The sequence below is a fragment of the Rhopilema esculentum genome, chromosome 8 (assembly GCF_057945365.1).
Source record: "Rhopilema esculentum isolate cy_ngs chromosome 8, ASM5794536v1, whole genome shotgun sequence".
In the NCBI taxonomy this organism is placed as follows: Eukaryota; Metazoa; Cnidaria; class Scyphozoa; order Rhizostomeae; family Rhizostomatidae; genus Rhopilema; species Rhopilema esculentum.
Genome location: NC_142822.1, coordinates 7,586,489 through 7,606,081, shown reverse-complemented (window position 1 = coordinate 7,606,081; position 19,593 = coordinate 7,586,489). Strand labels below are relative to the sequence as shown.

General features: G+C 35.9%; 1 protein-coding gene across 1 annotated transcript; it reads left to right on the top strand.

The window, feature by feature from the left end:
* Positions 1-92: 92 nt before the first annotated feature.
* Positions 93-18,154, top strand: LOC135695114 (afadin- and alpha-actinin-binding protein A). The gene is made up of 16 exons (XM_065214081.2): positions 93-451; positions 4,054-4,214; positions 4,737-4,794; positions 5,563-5,673; positions 7,124-7,228; positions 7,927-8,027; positions 8,519-8,573; positions 8,925-9,032; positions 9,703-9,772; positions 10,538-10,606; positions 11,434-11,558; positions 11,825-11,872; positions 12,303-12,410; positions 13,969-14,059; positions 14,258-14,426; positions 16,256-18,154. Exons 1-16 carry the CDS (start codon positions 224-226, stop codon positions 16,458-16,460), a joined length of 1,812 nt encoding a protein of 603 aa, XP_065070153.2. The 5' UTR covers positions 93-223; the 3' UTR covers positions 16,461-18,154.
* The last annotated feature ends 1,439 nt before the right edge of the window (positions 18,155-19,593 follow it).

Below are 19,593 nucleotides of genomic sequence, written 5' to 3'. Positions count from 1 at the left end.
AGAATTAGTGTGCTGCAATCTCAACAGTATCTTTCAACCCTATGAATTCTTTAACATGATAGGAGTCTGGAACCTAATGTTTCCAATCAGGCGCACTGGCGCACAAGTTTGCTTTTGTAAACGAAGAAATCGAGGGAAACGAATTAGCGCGTCTACCATAATCGCAGTTGGCCATTCTGTGCTATTGCCTGGTGACAGGAAGACCAGAAACTGCACGATAAATATGAATGAATTCAATAACAACGATTTAGTCACTGATTGGGACTTGACAGCGTTTACTTCAAGCCAACAAGTATATCATGCTAGGCCAAGTTTGTTTACTGGAGATAAGGAGGATGTGCATGCACTAAATGGCATGGATATTTTTAACACTCCGCCGCATCTTGGAGAGCAGGATGAGAAGTTTTGTACAAGAAACAACGTTGATAGCAGGCTACGGTTTTTGAATCAGGTATTCATAAATCCATATTTTATTGTTTCTATAAAGAAGCCTGGACAAGGTACTCTAACCTGACAAGAGGTGCTCTGTGGTAATCTTGAGGTACAAATTCAATGCAAGTAGCGGGCACAGAGTCACGCAAAATGTTACTTTGTCGTTACAGGTTTATACATTCACCCTTTAACCGAAAAATTAGCTTGCTTTTGTCTCAATCGCCGCAGAACTACTAAAAGTACTTAATTAAAGTGTACATACCTGGTATGTATAGAAACATTGGAAATTGAGAAAAACAAACATTGGTTTCCCGATAAAATGCTGGTTTTGTCGGTGGTGATTTTTATTTTATGAATTGAAAATGCAGTGTTTGACTAGGTTGCTGAATGTTCCTGAATTTAGCATCTTCTTTAACTTTATTAATTGGAAAATCGGGCGAGACTATTTCCTAAACAAATTTGCGTACAGAAAAGCTGTACAGAAGATTCCAATTTAAGCACATCCTGTTTACCTTAAATAGTTTCTTAGCAACATAGTAATTTTGCTACAATTGTGTGATAAAACATATAATAGTTTATCTTAAGGTGTGGAAGGAGAATTGAATAATTCATGAAACGAAACATTAGAAATCCATAAGGCAATGAATATTTCATGTGGAAGGTGCAAATACATGCAGTGTAAAACCACATTACTGCAAATCACCTTTATCTTGAAATCTGTAAAAGTAAAGTTTTGTAGGGGAAAACTTGTCTTATTTATCTTCTTTGGCATGGTGGCAAGTAAATTTAATTACTGATTTAGACCTAAAAGATCAGTTTGTAATTCATGTCCTCTCTGGTGTTTTCATTGTTAGCATTTGCAGAAGATAAATTTGTACCTTATTAAGTAATCTAACCTTTAAACCTTGAATTTCATTTTTAGCAGTAGTTATTCTTTCAATAGAATATAGCACCAATTCCCTGTCACAACATTTGAAGCAAAGATTCAAACATTCAAGCGGTGTTCATAGGTCATAAGAGGTTTGAAAGATAAAAGAGAGAATCAGTATTTTCATTAGATTTACAGCTAACATTTTGGCAAAATGTGTTTCCTTTTATCTAAAGGTAGAAACAAAACTAGTGTTATCAAAGGAACATGCAACATTGTTTCCAAGTCCTAACCATATCTGCCTATTAAAGCATCAGATTTTTGTACAAGGAGCTTTGATTTCTTTAAAACTATTTTTCTCTGATTTACCCAAGGCAAGAGAACCTGATAACTTTAAGATATCTCAGATCAAATATCTTTAAAAAATGCTTTTGAAGCTAACATTTAGTTCTCTCTATAATCACCACTGGATTTCAATTTGCCTATTTGAATTTTTTATTTAATGAATATATTTATTTGTGATGTATTTATCTGTGAATGCTACCATTTCAATTGTGAAGATGTAACAAAAAAAATCCTCATCAGAAAATTTCCATTGCTGTTAGATTAATTTCAATACTGCCTGACCAGGCACTGAGTGTGTTTCATTTAGTCTTCCATTGAACATACCATTCATCTTGCAACCTTCATATTGTTCTTAGTTTTGAGTTAGCAATGTCAATTTTATATCTCCATATGCCAAAAAGATCATAAAATTGGAATCTCCATGTTGAAGTTAGTTTGTGAAAAGACAGCCAGGCAGGCTACAAATAACAATTTTCAAAATTTAGCTTTTTCTTTACATTTCACTGATATTTTAGAAATGAACTTTCGAAATATCAAGATATTCAATACATAGTAAATCATAACCGTGGAGTCCAAACTATATGAAGTTTTCAGTATATACTAATTTCAAAATGACAATTTTTTAATCTGAGCATTGACTGCAAGGGAGAACAACACATCTAGTCATCTGTGAATAACTTGCCATTGCAGTTTGTTTATTTATATCCTTTATCTCGGTTACTAATGTACAGCTGTACAGACAAAGGACCTGTTTGCATATTTTTTAGCATGGCTGACTTTGATTGACATTTTAGATTCTTTTAGATTATTTTTTAAAAGGTTAATCAGGTATTCAAACTTTTGTTGTAAGCACTGTTTGAATTAACATGTTATGAATGCCCTGTATAATCAAATAAATATGATGTGGGATTAACAGCAATCATTCCATTTTCATGTAATTTTCCCGTTTTCTGTGCTCTTTTGTTTATGTGTCTTTTATCAGTCATGAAAGTTGCTCTCCAAAAGTTTTTCTTTGTCATATTCAAAAGAACTTCCTATAATCTCCCATTTCTGTTGTTTTATATTGAGGCCCCATTGTCTTGTCTGGAAATTTGGGCAAAGTGCCAGCAGAATACTCCACCATGTCAAACAACTTTGGGTTTTAACCTAAGTATTAATAGGGCCAAGTATTACAGACCATATGATGAATTTAATTCTTATTGGGTGCAACTAGCTTGTTGCTAGCATTTCAATTTCATTGATTTGTACAAGGAGGTTTTCCCTTCAAGGAAGTCCAATCAAAATTTCAATTTTCCTCTAGTTGTTAATGAATGTTGCTAAGTTACAGATTCCTTCCAAACAGAATGCCATCTGTTTCAATCAGTGAAGGAGGAATGTAATATGATATGGCTTTCTCACTGCCTGCCCATGACTGGTATCAGGAAGGAGTTGACAGCATTGTGTTTGTAAGATAGAAAGAGGGTAGAAGGGATCCTTCAGCCTTTTATATCACCATAAAGGGATTTTTTTATTACTCCGCATTTTTTCCCTGTGTAGTGTGTCTTGGTCCCAGTGTTGTCCAAATGTATGTTTTGCAAAGTCTTTTCGTTAAGTATGTGTTTGTACAGTTCCTCCATTCGTATGCTATGACACTCCACAGTTACACTGCAAATTTCAGTCCTTTTTATAAACCCTAAAATTTAACAAACACAGCAATTAGGTACTGACATTACAGGATTCATGTCATTTGCAGCGAGAAAAAATGTAGAATCTAGTCCTTGCTACGAATGCCATTTACGGAGGGGCAATTCACTCTTGCAAATAGCGTGCAAGATTTTCATTAAACAAAAGGATTTTCCGATTAAGCAATACGGTTTTTTCCAAAAGTTTCCGAGTTTTTCATAGAATGATTACCCCCTCTCCATTTACAACATTCAAGAAGAAACCACGATGAACGAAGTAACAAATTATAGAGGGGTTCAGTAACTCCTTGCTTCGTAGCAATGCAATGTTCAATATTCAACGACATATGTGAAGTTATTTAGAATTAAAAAAGCATGAAATTGATTCAAAATAACTCATCAAATTTGAACCGTTTTTTTGGATAAAATTAACTGTAATGTGACAAGCAAACTCTTTTAATATTCGAAATATTAGCCTCCATTAATTTACGTGTATTTGTTGTTGTTCATTCTCGTCGCATTGCGGTGTTTCTTATTTGCTACATTTTCATCGATTTTTCTCCGCAAGCACTCCTTGGAGTCCGTCGAGCAGACAGCTATTGTGACCGTATTTTTATTCACAAACTCTTTAACACTTTTTCGATTTGTCAAAAACATTTCGAAACGATTAATTCTTGCGATTGGTTTGTCTGCTTTACCCATGCTTCTATTTCAACCCTTATGATGAATTCTCACATATTATTCTAGGAATTCATGGCGCTTGGCTTTCAAACTCTCTTTCCCAAGGGTGTTATTGCAGGCAGAGAAACAGATGCACGTTTTGATCTGTCTCGGCTTATCAATGTGGCATACGATCTTCTAAAGGCTCAAAAACAGCAGATGAAAGCTAGGGATGACCTCGAGGCTAAGTAAGTTTATGGTTCTGATTGGGGGGGGGGGGGGATGCAATCGTAACGTTCAAGGAAGTTATTAAACATACATACAAAACATACAAAAGAAACCTGACTCGGGAGAAGCTAAATATGTGATATTCTAAAAGTTACGAACTTTCTCCATTATCGAAAAGGAGCAATTGCCTAAAACATTCTCATTTCGTGGACAAATAGATTTGAATAAACTAGAAAAACGAGATTAAGTAGCCCTCTCTTTGTTCACTTTTGAATGAAAGTTACACAGCAAATAGCTTTTGACTTTTCAAATTACTATATTTTAACATTGTGAATATTCCTTAAGTTTTACGCTGTAAGCGTTGTAATTAGGTTTAGCCACAACCTCCTAAAAAATTAGGCAATTTTGCCTGGTGGATATATAGTGTATTTGAATTACTTAAATGAAATTTGATAGTAGTGTACATCGCATTCAGTGTGGAATTGGGTTTTATCACTCTGCATGCGCATAGGGAGAGATAATGTTCCTTTTTGCCTTCACAGGCATGTCCGCTCTGAGGTAGACAACGATGCTTTGTTGCAGTCCCAAAGCCGATTAAAGGTATCATTGTTAACAACGTTAAGCTTAGCAGATAGTTTCTATGAATATTGAGATTCATGTTCACGCGGATTTCAAGTTGGTTTTGTTTGCAAGTATCAGCGCTCTACCTATCAGTCCCTTTAGCTCAAGCTTATGACCCATGTTAAACCATGTTTTACTTGTAAACGCCATTCAGGAGCTTCGATATTTCTATTCTGAAATTGTCTTTGAGCATATGATTATGACGACCCCATACGAAGGGAGATGTGAATACCCGATTTTCCTAAGACGGCTATCAATTCATAAAGTATATAGAATCATAGTGAGATCACATGACCTTCCTCATGGAACATCTATTTGTGTTTATTTTAATGACATGTAGAAATCCGTTTACGGACAGTCTTCGATCTATTTACAAAGTATATTAGAGAAGACACCTTTGATTCATGACTTCTTATTGAAAGGGGTGCTATAAAAAGAAGCCTTACCCACCGAGCAGAATATTTTTACCAAGGGACAAAAGGTCCCAGTGACTGATGTCTTAAGCTTATATGATTTCGGAAACCTCGAGAAATTTACTTGTCATTTTCATCTTGTGGCAATATCTGTATATCGAGAAATTTGAGTAGATTTGGCCATGAGAATCGACTTTGTAGCGGTATTGTTATGTTTGAAAGTAGCAACATCAACTTCAGTTTTACGTTTCTCTTCTGCAAGGCAATTGAAATATGCATAATAGTGTATCAATCATTTTGCTGCTCTGTATTATACCAATGCCTGTCTCCATAGGAGGAACTTGAGGCTGCTAAACGTGAGATATGTGTAAGCCAAATGAGAGAAAAGAGGCTTACAGAGCAGTTTAAGCTGTTGCAACAGGAGAGAAAGTTGGAGCGCGAAGAGGTGAGTTTTACACAAATTGATTATGTAGTTTGATTTTGACGTGGTAAATGGACCAGTGCATATTTTTTTCTTACGATAGGAAAATGAGGTTATTCGGAGCCTGGTTCCTAGGTAACAGGTGCTAGTATTTCGTAGCAATTTATTTTGAAGGTTTTTCCAAGGCTCCTTTTGTCGACAAAGAAAAAAATGTAAACATTTTTTATCTAGTCGACTTAGGACCTGTTTTGAAGTGATTGGTCTCATTTTGATAATGAAAGTGAAAGGCTGACCTGACGAATCAGACATCTATAAAACGTTATGCAGCAATGTTTGTCAGAAATTGTTGGACGATGTTTTATTGATTGAAAAAAATGTCGAAACATTTGTAGCAAACAAGTGGTGCTGCACAGCTTTCTGCAGTTACTGCGTTTGCCAAATGTTCGATGGAACTCAAATTTCGTGAATCATCTTCAAAAAACAACTTAAATAACATGCAACAAGATGACCAAGATGAATAAAACATGTTCTATCCAAAAACAATGTCACATGGTGTTATTTGCCGGAGTTTATGCTTTGGGTTTAAGCTTCATAAACACAGGACCAGGTATTTACAACGTCCAAAAAGACTATTGTCAATCACCAAGTGACTGTTTGTTCACCAATCATACAAGAACAATACTGGTTGTTGCCATTAATCTGCATTCAAGTAGAGTGCATTTTGTTCAATATCATAACAGTTAATCTCTATTAAGATTTTGAATCTTTTTATTACACTGGGTGCTTTTAGAAGTGCCAGGGGATTATGCTCGATGTCTGTGTTCCTTTCGGGATGCGCCTATTGTCCAAAGCATCGCTTTTGTGGCAAGGAACTGTTAGAAAGTAAGGCAGTTAGGTCAACGCTCTGCAATCACGAAAATGAACTTGACATCCTTGAGAACGATTTGTAGGTCACGGTTAAAAAGTATATAAACATATGCATTTGAACTAAGACGTATCTGTGGATTTTACTGCAGTGTAATGATAAAGTGACACAGGAAATAATAAATTCCCACATTCCTTCATTTTGCTCTATCAATGTCTATGAAAACCCGAGATATTATTATCAGCTGTACTACAATTTCAGTTGGAGCCATTTTTTATTATGATAAGCAATGCATTAGATTAAGAAATTCAGTTGTTCATCTTTGATCTCCTCGTATGTTCTCCTTCCTAATTAGAGAAACGGAAGGAGGATTACAGTGTCATCCTATTCCAGTACCTTTTTTGTAAAATTACTGGACAGTGGTTCTCTTAAATTGTTTTTACATTGCATCAACCCAGAGTTCTCTACTTGATGGCAGGTTTAGTCGTTTCTAGACCAGCATTTTGGGCTAGGATCTCCAAGCATTAAAAGCCAGCAAGTTCAGGGCATGTGCAAAGTGTTCCTTAACTTCAACTGTAAAAGATTTTAACAGCTGATTTCGTATTTCAGATGAAAAAGATGCGAAGTGACATGCAACATAAACACAAACAGTTTATTCACGAATCAAAGCGCAGGGAAAAAGAAATGCATAAACTTAAGGAAAGGCTTCATCAGGTAGATTGCACTAGCCAATGATTCCAAAATGGCGTCCTGCCAACACATTTGCTGCCACTCACTGAATCACGTAGCCTTTTTTATGTCCAGCAACTCTATTAGAAAAACGCTGGTGTTTTTTAAAGACAGATATAATCATAACTTTTCATTTTGTATACTCGGCTTTTATCAAGATCATATGTTTATGAATGCAGAGAATACTATTTGCCAAAGAACAAAGAAATTTCTTGCTACGCCACAAATTTCACAATTCCCAGACACCATTTCACAATTCCCAGACACCATATTAGATATGTCTTCTAGTTTGGCATGGTAATATGATCATAGTACTTTTGTAGTTTTGTTTTAAGGTATCTGATTAGTGTAAGGCTTATATAGCTGCTATGATATTTGCAATCCGTTTTCAATTTTGCCTGATGTAGCTACATTCACGAGGATGAGGAACAGTGAAAATTGTTTAAGCCTTGCGTCGTGGTAGGTAGCTGAAGGAAAATAGAAAAGTCAGTTAATGCATTAGTATTGGATGAATTGAGATTTGTCTTCGATGAATGAATTGCTAGAGTTTTATCTCGAAGATAAAACGGAAAGTAATCCATACTCTGTTGGAACAGCTGCTTCGTTGTAATTAATATCTGAAGTGTTTTTCAATATGCACCAGTTTGGCTAGGTTGATAAAGCTCAATTGATGCCTTTTCTAGCTATTAACTGATAAAACATTGGAGAAAAGAATGGGGATGGAAGTATTGAATTCAATACAGAGAGCTGATGGCAAAAGAAAACTATGGAAAACAGGTGGAAAGTAAGTTCTATAGGTATTAAGAAAGCTTCTGCTTTGTATGTGGATATATGCGGGTCATGGCACCAAAGTGAGATTACATAAACAAACATTTGTTGACTATTTGGTGATCATAGTAAAAGCCTTATTAGAATGGTTTTTTGCCTGAATAGAACAAGCGCGTTTTTCTGAATTGTTCTTCTCTAGGCCATGTTTGTTATTTCGTATTTTCAATAATTCGATCAACTTGCTTCTCCTGAAAAGAGTAATTGCCGGATCATAGTAAGTTTCTAAACATAGTATATTTATTTATGAATAATGAAAATTACTGTTTACCGGTCTCGTAAAGTGCTCGGTGCCATATAGACAATGCTGTGCACTCTACTTAGAATCTTTCTGTTCTATGCACCATATAGCGTATATAAATAAATATGTTGATGAATTTTTTTTTAAGTTTTACTATTACTGGACTCATTACCATCACCAAAATCAATTAATTATCTTTTGATTCTCAGAGATGAAGAAAAAATGTATCAACGTATTATCTCAAATTATGAAGAAAAACACCAGGTAGGTTGTAGAAATAGAGCTAACCATAAGATTATTGTATACTGGTTGTGTAAAGGCAGGAAAATACTACTTTGTGTGCAGCCTAACAGTTATTTATAATGCAAGTTAAATTCAAATGACTATTTCTAATGTCTTTATCAAGTATCAACCGATAATATCAATGGCCCTACTTAACAGCTACTGAATATTGACTCATCAAAGCACCATATAAACCGGATGTGTCCGTGTTGACACGTGACTATAATTTTTATGTTTACAACAAGGACGAACATATGATTTTGCCATGGGTATCTCCAGTTTAACTCTAACAATAGGATCTTTATCTATTGTTAACGAAATTTTCATTCACAGGAACTCACCCTGGAAATCACCCTACTACGGGAGTATTTAGCAGATATTCAAAAAGAACTGTCTTCGTTAGTAGCACAGAAAACTGCCGATTGCAAGGACGGAAATGAAGTGAGTTTTGATTAAGCCCGATTCTATCGTTTATCCATTTCCTAACAAATGATCGTCGTGTAGAATTATGTGCCAATAATCTCAACTTTGTAATACTTTGTAAATAACTCTGGGTTTTTTGCAGCGTTTTATGAGAAATGCTCTCAGAGTGAAGTAAATATGTGTCTTTTATTTTTTATTGTATTTGGTCTAAGCATTATGCAGAATTGTCGCTTATAAATATTTTAGCAATATCTTGTTACTTTTAAGTGTTATTCATATGTTTCTTCTGATTTTACTTATATCGACAAAATCTTTTCATTTCTCGATCTTTATTCTTTTGATTTCTAGAAAGAGCTGTGTAAATGTTCTTGAGGCTGTTTTGAAATTAAGATGAGATAATTTTCCTTATAAGTACCTCTCCCCTACTCACAATTTTCCTGTTAAAATAACAATAAATCCAGGGTTTTTTTCCTATCAACTATATTTTCGGTAAATGAATATTTGTCGTTTGTCACTTGGGTGATTGAAAACTGATTTGAGTGGCTACTTGATGCTTTTCAGCCTTCCCTAACTCCTTTGTAAATGCGGCCCATATTTAAGGAAAAGTACACACATGCACTTGGACAAAGTTGCACATGGCTGATATTGAAGGAGGCAGCCAGTATTTAGTAAAAATTTTTTATTTTAGGAATACACTGATGAAAAACCATTGCTGGATGATGGCCATTTCCAAATGCCGTTCCACGTTGTAGGAGAGGGTATTGTCAGCTTCTACCACTTTAAATTTTTTTACACGGAACATTATCTATCAGATTAATTTGACAAATCTCTAGCTTCCAGGCCCTCTATACAAATATCTTTATCGGAGTAATTTGACAGATTTTGAAAAAATTTGATGCAATAAGGCCCTGTCTTTGGTGTATTCAGGTCTCATGACTAAAACTCGATCGTTTTGTAGTAAATTTTTGCTGTGTGGAGAGAAATTGTGATGTTTTGCTGTGATCAATTGGTGTGTCTTGTGTTTTCTCTCGACAATTTGTCGAAACAACCACAATCGTCCATATTATGCAGATATTATCATATCCAAATTGAAATTACTATTTGCTCATCTCAAACCTTGCCCTTTCCCAGCCTTCCGAATTCTTTGGATATCTTTTGAATTTGATTTGCTATTAGTTTCAGATTTGATTTATCAAAGACCTGCAGAATTTATCTATTGCTACTCTCATTTCTTTATAAATGCTTTTAAAGTCAAGTTAGGTCAATCTCTATTTCAAAATGACTGGTTTGTAGAAAACTGAACTAGTAGAAATTGCTTGCTGAATTTTAAATGTGTGAAGATACTTCAGTCAGGTATTATAGGGCTGCCAGCCACATACCGATTGTATTTTGTTGTTGTCTTTCCTCAACCATATTTCCAGAAGTTTGGTGACAAACTCCAATCTTCAAGCCTGTTTATAGCATCTCAAAGTTATTGGTGTAAGTTTGCATGTTTTTTAGATTACTTTCCTTCTTTGTTTTAGATGTAAAAAACCATTTTAGAGTGGCATGGCAACAACTAAAAGAAAAACTGGAACAAAATTCATCAAAAGGTGAAAAAATTTATCAGCAACGCACATCTATACAAGGATATTGCACAAGAAAGATTCTTATCCTTTTTTCTGTATAGCCTTTGTCCTTACCGAAATCTTTGGAACACCTTAACAGATCTTTAAATTTTTTATAACATGTCGACTCCCCAATTACATTCTATAATTAATATCAACATTGCATGATTGTCTGTGACAATATAAGTAAAATTGCAAGAATAAACATTTCTACTGAAGGAATCAACATTGTTTCATCAGACCCGTGCTTTTAAAGAGGATTCAAAGTATAGCGATTTTTATTTTCTCGCCTTCATTCATTTAAGGAGGTGACAAATATAGACCCAAAGCTGGTGCTAAACCATACCATCATGGCTAGTTGCTTCATCTGTTTCCTGATTCTGATCTGTGTTCAATTTTACTAAAGATTTAAAAGATGCTATTTTTGAACTATAATCGTCGTCGTCGTATAGAAAAGTTACTATAATCGCCGTCCTTGTATAGAAAAGTCACTATAATCGTCGTCGTCGTATAGAAAAGTTACTATAATCGTGGTCGTCGTATAGAAAGGTCACTATAATCGTCGTCATCGTATAGAAAAGTTACTATAATCGTGGTCGTCGTATAGAAAGGTCACTATAATCGTCGTCATCGTATAGAAAAGTCACTTTAATCGTGGTCGTCGTATAGAAAGGTCACTATAATCGTCGTCGTCGTATAGAACAGTTACGATAATCGTCGTCGTCGTATAGAAAAGTCGCTATAGTCGTTGTCTTCAGGCAGCTCGAACAGCTTAAAATGCCTCTCACGGTATGAATGTCTTTATACCCTAGGCTCTTCGCCAATAGACAATGATAGCCAGGTAGAATCTGAAGCATCGTCACAGCAGATTGCGTCAATGAAAGAACAAATCGACGATTACAGATCAATCATTTCCAAGCAAGAGCAACTGTTAAAGGTATGGCAAACTGATTTTATGCATGTTTTCCTTCATCAAAAAATCTTTTTGTCTTCATTCTACATCCGGTTTTTCCTCTTCTGATTTACTCAACAATAGGCCTGCCATCAAGCCTGAATATTTCTCATCAAACTGGCTTTGCAAATAAACACGTTTAAAGTTGCTAGCTGTTTCCACTTTTCAATTGTTTTGATGCCACTATTAGCGAGCTATCCATTTGCACCCAGCTAGTCAGCTTTGTCATTTCCTGATTTCTTTTCTTACAGTCATTACAAGATGACACCATGATGGAGCGAATAGAGACATATTTAAGGGTAAGCACTTTCTTTTTTAAAGATTTTAGAACGGAGTTTTAAAGGAGTTTCCTCCGATGATGGCTAATCTGCAATTTTTGTGCAAAACAGCCTTCTTTTTTAATTGATCGAAGTTTTATGCATTGCTTTTAATTTGCAAGGTTAATTTCTTGTAAGCTTTTTTGTATAATGATGTGCACGTAGGAGGACAAGTTCGCTTTGTGCTCATTTGGTGCCTTATGCGAAGTATCATAATTATATATAACAGCAATCATAAGAAACCAAATAGGGTATCTTTTCAGTATGGAAGACATTTAGTGATATCTTTCCTTGAGCTGAATGACTTTCATATATTCGATTTGTTCAGGTTCTTAATGCATCTCTTAGAATTCCCTACCCAAAGATCTGATTTTGCACTTTCGTGTTTTGATGGGAAATTTCTCTTCTACAGGGCGATGATACTATCAAAGAACGAGAGCAGAAATTAAGGAAGGAACGGGAAAAACTGTTGAATGAAAGAAAAGTAGCCACGGAACTAGCCTTGAATCTAGCTCAAGACGTAAGCAATTTTGCTATCCCTCAGAAACCTATATTCATGCTTCATTTATAAGTTATATTGGTTTTTACCACAAAGCCATATGTACTCCTAGGGCGGTTTTGTCACATGAAGTCTGGTCCCTTTATTCAATTCAGATTGTCTTAAGTGACCAAGATCTTGAATGAAGATTATAAAGTCCAGTATTAAGTGGCCCAACGGGGGGGGGGTAACTGGGGGACACGCCCCCCCCCCCAATTCTCGGCTGGATCGGTTTATTCGATGAGAAAAGGTTTAGGAAGGGTAATATTTTGGCAGTGTATTTTTCGTGATGTTATCCTATGATTTTGAACCTGCCTTTACGTAGCGAAAAGTTGGTCATGGGCTTTTCTTATTGGCAAAACTGGCGTTCATTGCTGGTAAACAGGCCTTTTCTGGCGTGGCCTAATTTTGTTAGTGGCTGGCGCCGCCCCTGATTAAGTCTACATCTATATAAATACTTTGCACGACCAATTGGCATCAAGTTTGTGCTCAAGTAGTCAAAAATAGTAGATGAAATAGTGCTAGCTTCAAATGTTTGAATAAAGTGACATCAAATGGATTTTGCTTGGGTCATGTCTCTGTTACAACCTGTATACTGTAAGGTACAATTGTGAAGATATTGTGGTTACGGATTTACGGCAACGATAGATTGTATTCCTATTGTTTAAAGCCAGGACGCATACTTACAGACAATGTGATGCGTCTACCTGATTTCATATTTTGAGGGTAGAAATTAAACCGCAAGATAAAAGGGCTGATCAGCGAAAATAATTGGGTGCCTGAGAAAAGGATGTCTCTCAATGTTATTTCAATTTGCCTAACACGTCGAAGCTGGTAGAAACCTTCATTTGTATAGATTAGTTGTTTGTTATACTAAAGCAAACATATTTAAACACTTAATACATATTTGGTAAAGCATAATTATAAAGTTGTTCACAGAATTTCAAGAATTTCCATATTACTTTTCCAAAATTCCCAACCTCGACTTTGATATCTGATCTCGCCCTCAAAAGCAACCAAATGATGGTAGGAAACCGTAGCCAATTGATTAATCTGGGAATATGGATAACGAAAACGGAACACTTTTGTAATCTCACTTCCTTACAATTACATCTTTTGTTAATCCGAGTCCTGACAAAATTTGAGCAGCTTTTGATGAATGCCACATCAAAAATTTGAAATGCCATACCAAGGAAATGCCACGCTTCCTTCGTTTCTGTAGGAGGGTTTTGAGTTTTTGGACCATTGGCCAGATAAATACTATTTCTGATGTTGCTGTTAATCTTAACAAAGGGAAGTTAAATTGGAAGGAATTGATACCTTTTCTGAAGTTGTTGTGGTCTTAACCCTTGATTATGCATTACCTGTTTGTATAAAACGGTTTTCAAGCTAATTCATATTACTTAAACAGTTAATTAACAGTGCCTTTTTATCCTGTACCCGTGTGACATCCTTGTAGTTGTTGACACCTTGACATCAACTCCCTTAATTTCGTAAACTTTTTCTAAAGTTGGGCATTTTGGTGTTTGAATTTTTTTAGAGAGAAGGGTTTGAAAAGGAGAAAATGGAGTTTTACAAGCATTGTATTTCAACGCCGGTTATAAGAAATGAAGCAAGAGACACCAAGAAAGGTACCCGTCCACTTTCCATTTGTTTAAGATTTTATCATGAATTGCAACTTAACTGAAAATATGAGTTTGAGTATTCAAGGTTTTGTCAACATGGTTTTCACAAAGACAGTGTTATTTTCCTGCAACTATATTACAGTTTAATGGTGTATTAATGATACAAATGCTATTATAAATGATTTCATAACATGTATTTTACAGGAATTCAGCAATCACAGAATCGAACAAAATTCCAAAGTGCTGACCCTGTATTCAGCCCTTCACCAAAGTTCACCAGTATTAAATCAAAAAGTGCGGATCAACAGAAAACGCCATCGACTGCAGAGTTATACCGATATATGTCGCTGGCCATATACGAAGACGTTAATGGGTGAGTCATAAGCTCGATTGAACCAGTTGTTTCTCTGTCTACATTATAGACGCAATATTCTTGGAAGGTTTAGTCTTATGAGATAAGTAGACTGACTAAGATTGGTAGAAAGATAAGATTAATTGGATTGATACTGTCTTGACATACGAACGAAGTATTTGGAAGAAACCTGGCTATTGTTTCATAGTATAGAAAGTTTTATGTGCCTAAGAGAAAGAACCTATCAAAATCTTTAGTCTTGTTGGGAGATTATTGATATTGGCGCCGGGGATGTAAAACAAGAACTAAGAACTTTGTATAACAAACAGTTTTTCAACACTATTGTATATACATTGTTATCTCAAAGAAATGAATAGAAATGGTTTTAAAAGCTAAATGAATAAAATAGCTGGTTGGGTTCGAAGTTAAAGTTTGTTTGTTCCTGCAATGTGCTCGCATTTCGATCCAATTCATAGCTGGATGTATATATCAATTTTCTGAGTTAACATTTTTGATAACTATTCTAGACGAAAAGTTTTAGTATATCTCAAAATGTTTGCTTTTTCAAAACCATATGTCTCACCACCAACAATTATTTCTTGAATATTTTCGACAAAGGAAATCGGGACATTACACCTGTTATTTTTAGATATATACTACCAAATAGTTTTTGTCGAATCAAATTTTACAGCAAGTCAAAGTAGTGGTATATTACAATTTAAGTAAAGGATATGCCGATTGTTTTAGTTTTACAATTTTAATGACAGTGTGAAACACTGCTTCTTCATAACCCGGCTCAATGGGCTTTGCCTATTTTGCATTCTTTTGTAGATTTTTTATGTAGATAGAGTTCTGTTGCCACGAGTTGGTGCACTGTTATCAAATACGTATTATCTTGTTTGAAAATAAGTTTAGAAAAAATCTACTCGCTATTAAAAGACACCTTGGTGTGTCTTCTAAACGATGTTTTGAATTATTCTGAAATTTGCTTTCCGTACAACCAACATTAACATAAAGAACACTGTGCGAAAGAAATGTAGGCTCCTCGCCATACTAGTGCACGCGCCAAAATCAAATGCGCTCACATCGCTACAAAGACGTGTAGGAATTTGTTTAATTTGCAACTATTTAATTAACAGCATAAAACAGAACAGTCAACTATTTTGTAATGTAATTACATATATTTATCTCCATCTAATACTTTAAATCCTGTAGAAGGGGATGTTTAGAGGGGATATAAGCTGGGCTGGGGAGGATACTGTAGCCCCCCAACGTTTGAAAATCAACCCCAATCAGATAATAATATTCCCTTAGTCTGGCAAAATTTTTTGGTAAGCAATAGAATTTTTGTAGGGCAGCCCCTCTAGATTTTTTCTTCCCGTACACTTATTGCTTTACAGGCGATCCTGGGGGTGCACTACTATGGCGACGTGTGGAAAATAAAAGCGGTCGGAAAAAATTCCTTTGTTTCAAGAGGTATTGAATAACTTACAAATTTTTCCTCGAAGTCCTAATGTTCAAAAAACAATATTTTACCCTGCCTGGAAAATACAGTTATAAAATGAACGGAACTAACTTTAAAATTCTGCAACCAAACTTCAAAATATTTGCAAAATTTGTCGCATGTAAACCAAACAACGCTAGAAACTGCGACAATGTTGAAATGGCGTCAGCAAATCATTTTCGCGCTTTTTTTGGCAAACCTCAACTTTTATCGCCTCTTCCTCAAACTTTAAAATAAAACGAGCGGGTAAAAAATCAAGATTAGACTAGTGCACCAACTCATGGCGACAAGAGTCTAGATGATCTCAAAATATTTTTGTTTTTTCCTAAATGTACTTGACTTTCAGCGATCATGATGGCTCATACCTGGAAGAAGAGAGCGAAAAAGCTCCAGTTGTAAGGACCGAGAGCAATGCTTCAAACACGGGCAAAAGCAGTGGTAACCGCAGCGGCATCAGAAAAGAGCGTGTTGCAGAACATGCCGAGAACGTCAGGCGCGTTTTAGAAAAGATGCCAAGAAGGAGTTTTGAAGAAGTGACTGCTGTGTATTAATGTTTTTTGTCAAATAAAAATTGTTCTTTCGCTTCACGAGTTCCAACACCATGTCGGAAGTGGGAACTAACTTGGTGAAACTGATAAAAATTCCTTTTTTCATTTTTTGCAAAGTTCCAACAAGATGATATAACTGATCCTAGTGTTTTGCGCCTAAGAGGTTTCACCTATAATGGAAATACTGCATGCTAATCGGGAGAGAAAATTTAACGATTTTTGTGTCTTCATTTGTAGTGAGTTGCACCGTAATAATTCTGGTTGCCAAACAGTTCCATCGGAGTTACTGAATTGCTACTAATGCATAAATCAACAAAATTTGTGAGCGGTTGTGAGCTTTGAGTGTTTAATATTACTCGAAAGAGCCTTTGCATCGGATAGACACGACAGAGCCATTTTTTAGAAACTGTAGAGATTATCTTCCCCATATCCTCTTCTCTCTATATACATGCGGGTGACTCTCAATTTCCTTTTATGTGGCTCTAAATTTCGTTTTTGGTGGCTTGTGCAATATATAAGCTGCTGGGAGTCCTAGATTCAAGTTTTCATAGAATCCATTACTAAGGTTGCTGAGCAACTTGAACAATTAAGATATTGTTACTTAAAACTGGGAGTTGTAGAAATATGTACACGTTTTTAGGGTTAAACGAGGGGGAAGTCCTGTGTTATTTTCTGGGTTGTGATGTGACTTTGTTTCAAACAGTAAATCCCTGCTAAGAAGAACCTGCTTTTTCAAGAGTTAGCTCTTAGCATGCGACTAGCTCCTAATATTTCGATCACATCGCTGAACAATGTGACCTGATTGAAACAAGTGGGGATACATACAGGCTAGATGCTGCTAGATCTTGTTGCAGGTTGCACATGAGGATCCCAGGTTCAAAGGTTATTGCATTAGGGTCTTTAGGGTCTACAGTGATGATAACTTTGTTGATGATGCCTTGCATGTAGGCCTCCTCATAGAAATAAATGGTTCAGGGACAATACCATTTAGAATAAAAATCTGAAAATTTGTCAGGTTGAAAAGGGGCCCTTAGCCGGGTTTCATATTATCGGGATTCCACTGTAGATTAGTCCTATAATTATATCAAAATTTTCTATTTAGTTCGCAATCCTGACAAGGTGTTAAGCTTTTTTTGAAGCGGCACTAAGTAATTGTACCAAGGAAATATTTACATTTAAACCCATCTCGAAACGAACAAAACCAATCATTGATAGAGAATTTCGCTCTCAGAATAAAAGAAGGCGTGTGACATTTTGCACTCCTCGAAAGCTGTAGGCGTGTGCCAGGGCGTGCGCATGCGATCGCACGCCTTTCCGACGAAGGCCTGAGGGGATTTAACACAAAGGTGCTTAATCAGAGAAAGACTGTCTGTATGTTTGTCAGGTGTTGTTTGCAGGGATTTACTGTATTTTGTTAATGGTTGAAAGTGTTTATTCTTCGTTTAACATAAGATAAGATGTTAAACACGAGAACAGTTTATTCTGCTAATAGTTTCGAGAAGTAGTATGAATTTTTGATAGCAAATCGATAGTTGTATTAGAATGTTTAGTCCAGTAGGTGTAAATTGTTTCAGATGAAAATTGGTTCTAGCAAAGCTTGTAATAATTTTCCTTGTGATATTGTGCAGCATAATTCGTTTTGTTGAAAGCGTGACCATTTTGTAGATTTTGCAATGAGATGTCTGAGGAATAACAAACTGTTTTTCCCGAGTTTCCTACAACACATACCTCTATTACTTTAATACTTTCCTTCACAGAGGCTATTGAGGCGGGGAAAAGGGAGAAAAGCGACTGCGGGTGGAAGGAGCTGCAAGGGGAAAATGGAGGAGCTGCAGGGGGAAAAAAAAAAGAAAAAAGCCCTTTTTCTCCTCTGCTCCTTCCTCCCCTCCTCCTCTCCACCTTTACTAAATCCCTTTATCTGTGGTTGATGTAAATTACGTGGATTGATTGAGATAAACAAATGTTTGGTCATCTTTAAAACTTTTCAGTCCCTCCTAAATTGTTTATATTAGATGGTGGTATTGGCAGATTGCCAAAAGCTACATTACATGATATCCATAATGGCCAAGTGATGGGGGGGGGGGTTAGGGTCACATTTGGGTACGTTTAAGTGTAAACAGAATCAGTTTACCCTTGCAAATATAATATTGATATACTAGTCTGAAATGATACTTGGACAGGTAATCTGTGATATTTTAGCAAAATCTAATAAAAGAGAGTTACAACATCTGTGCCATTTTCTCTAGTAACTGCGCTACCCAAGTGCCCATTGTGGCTTTCAAACAAACTTCCAATGAAAATATGGATTTTTTGTGGGCATTTTAGTATATAGTACCAAAGTGATGATGTCACAAAAATTTATTTTCAGAATTTTTCTCTTTCGATCCCATAACCTGAAAGACTAAAAATATGCAAAATAAATTGAATTTGTTATAAATTGGCTGATATAAGGCCACTCGAGCACAGGCTCTTACCCATAACTTTACGAACCCTGCTTGTTAATCTGTTGGCAAATTTCTCTCATTGGCTGTGTCTGTACATTTTCGAACATACCATATTTCCTCTAAAGAATGCTGCAGCGTTTATTACAAAATAAACGTTTAATAGAGGGTGGCGTTTAATACAAAAGGCTCAACACAAGACACACACAAACCCTGCTGGCTTTGTCTAATATCTCCATACACAGTTTCTCTTTGATTATTAGAATAAACCCAACACATTTTCAGGCACTGCATGCTGCAAATCTTATTTTCTTGAAGGTACCTTGAAGGCTCACAGTGGCATGAGGCAACATTGTTAAATACAATGCCACAGTTGTGCCAGCAATTACTGGCATACTTAAAGAAGATACAGCCAAAATAAAGGGTGGTTCCTAAAATGTCTTAAAGGGCCTTGCCCCCAGAAATGCCGAAAGAGCTTCAGGGCAGGAGAGTGAAGCATCAAGAAAAAGGGCCAAAAAATGTTGCAAGGGCAAGGGGGCAGCTGCCCCCAATGGCCCTAAGCTCTGGCATCATTGCTTGCCCCAGAAACCTCCAGAGGCTTGAACAAAAACATGCCCAAACTCCTTATTCAACAAAAATTAAAAATTTGAAAATTCTTAAAGTGTCATGAAGAGATCTATCACACCCAAACTCCC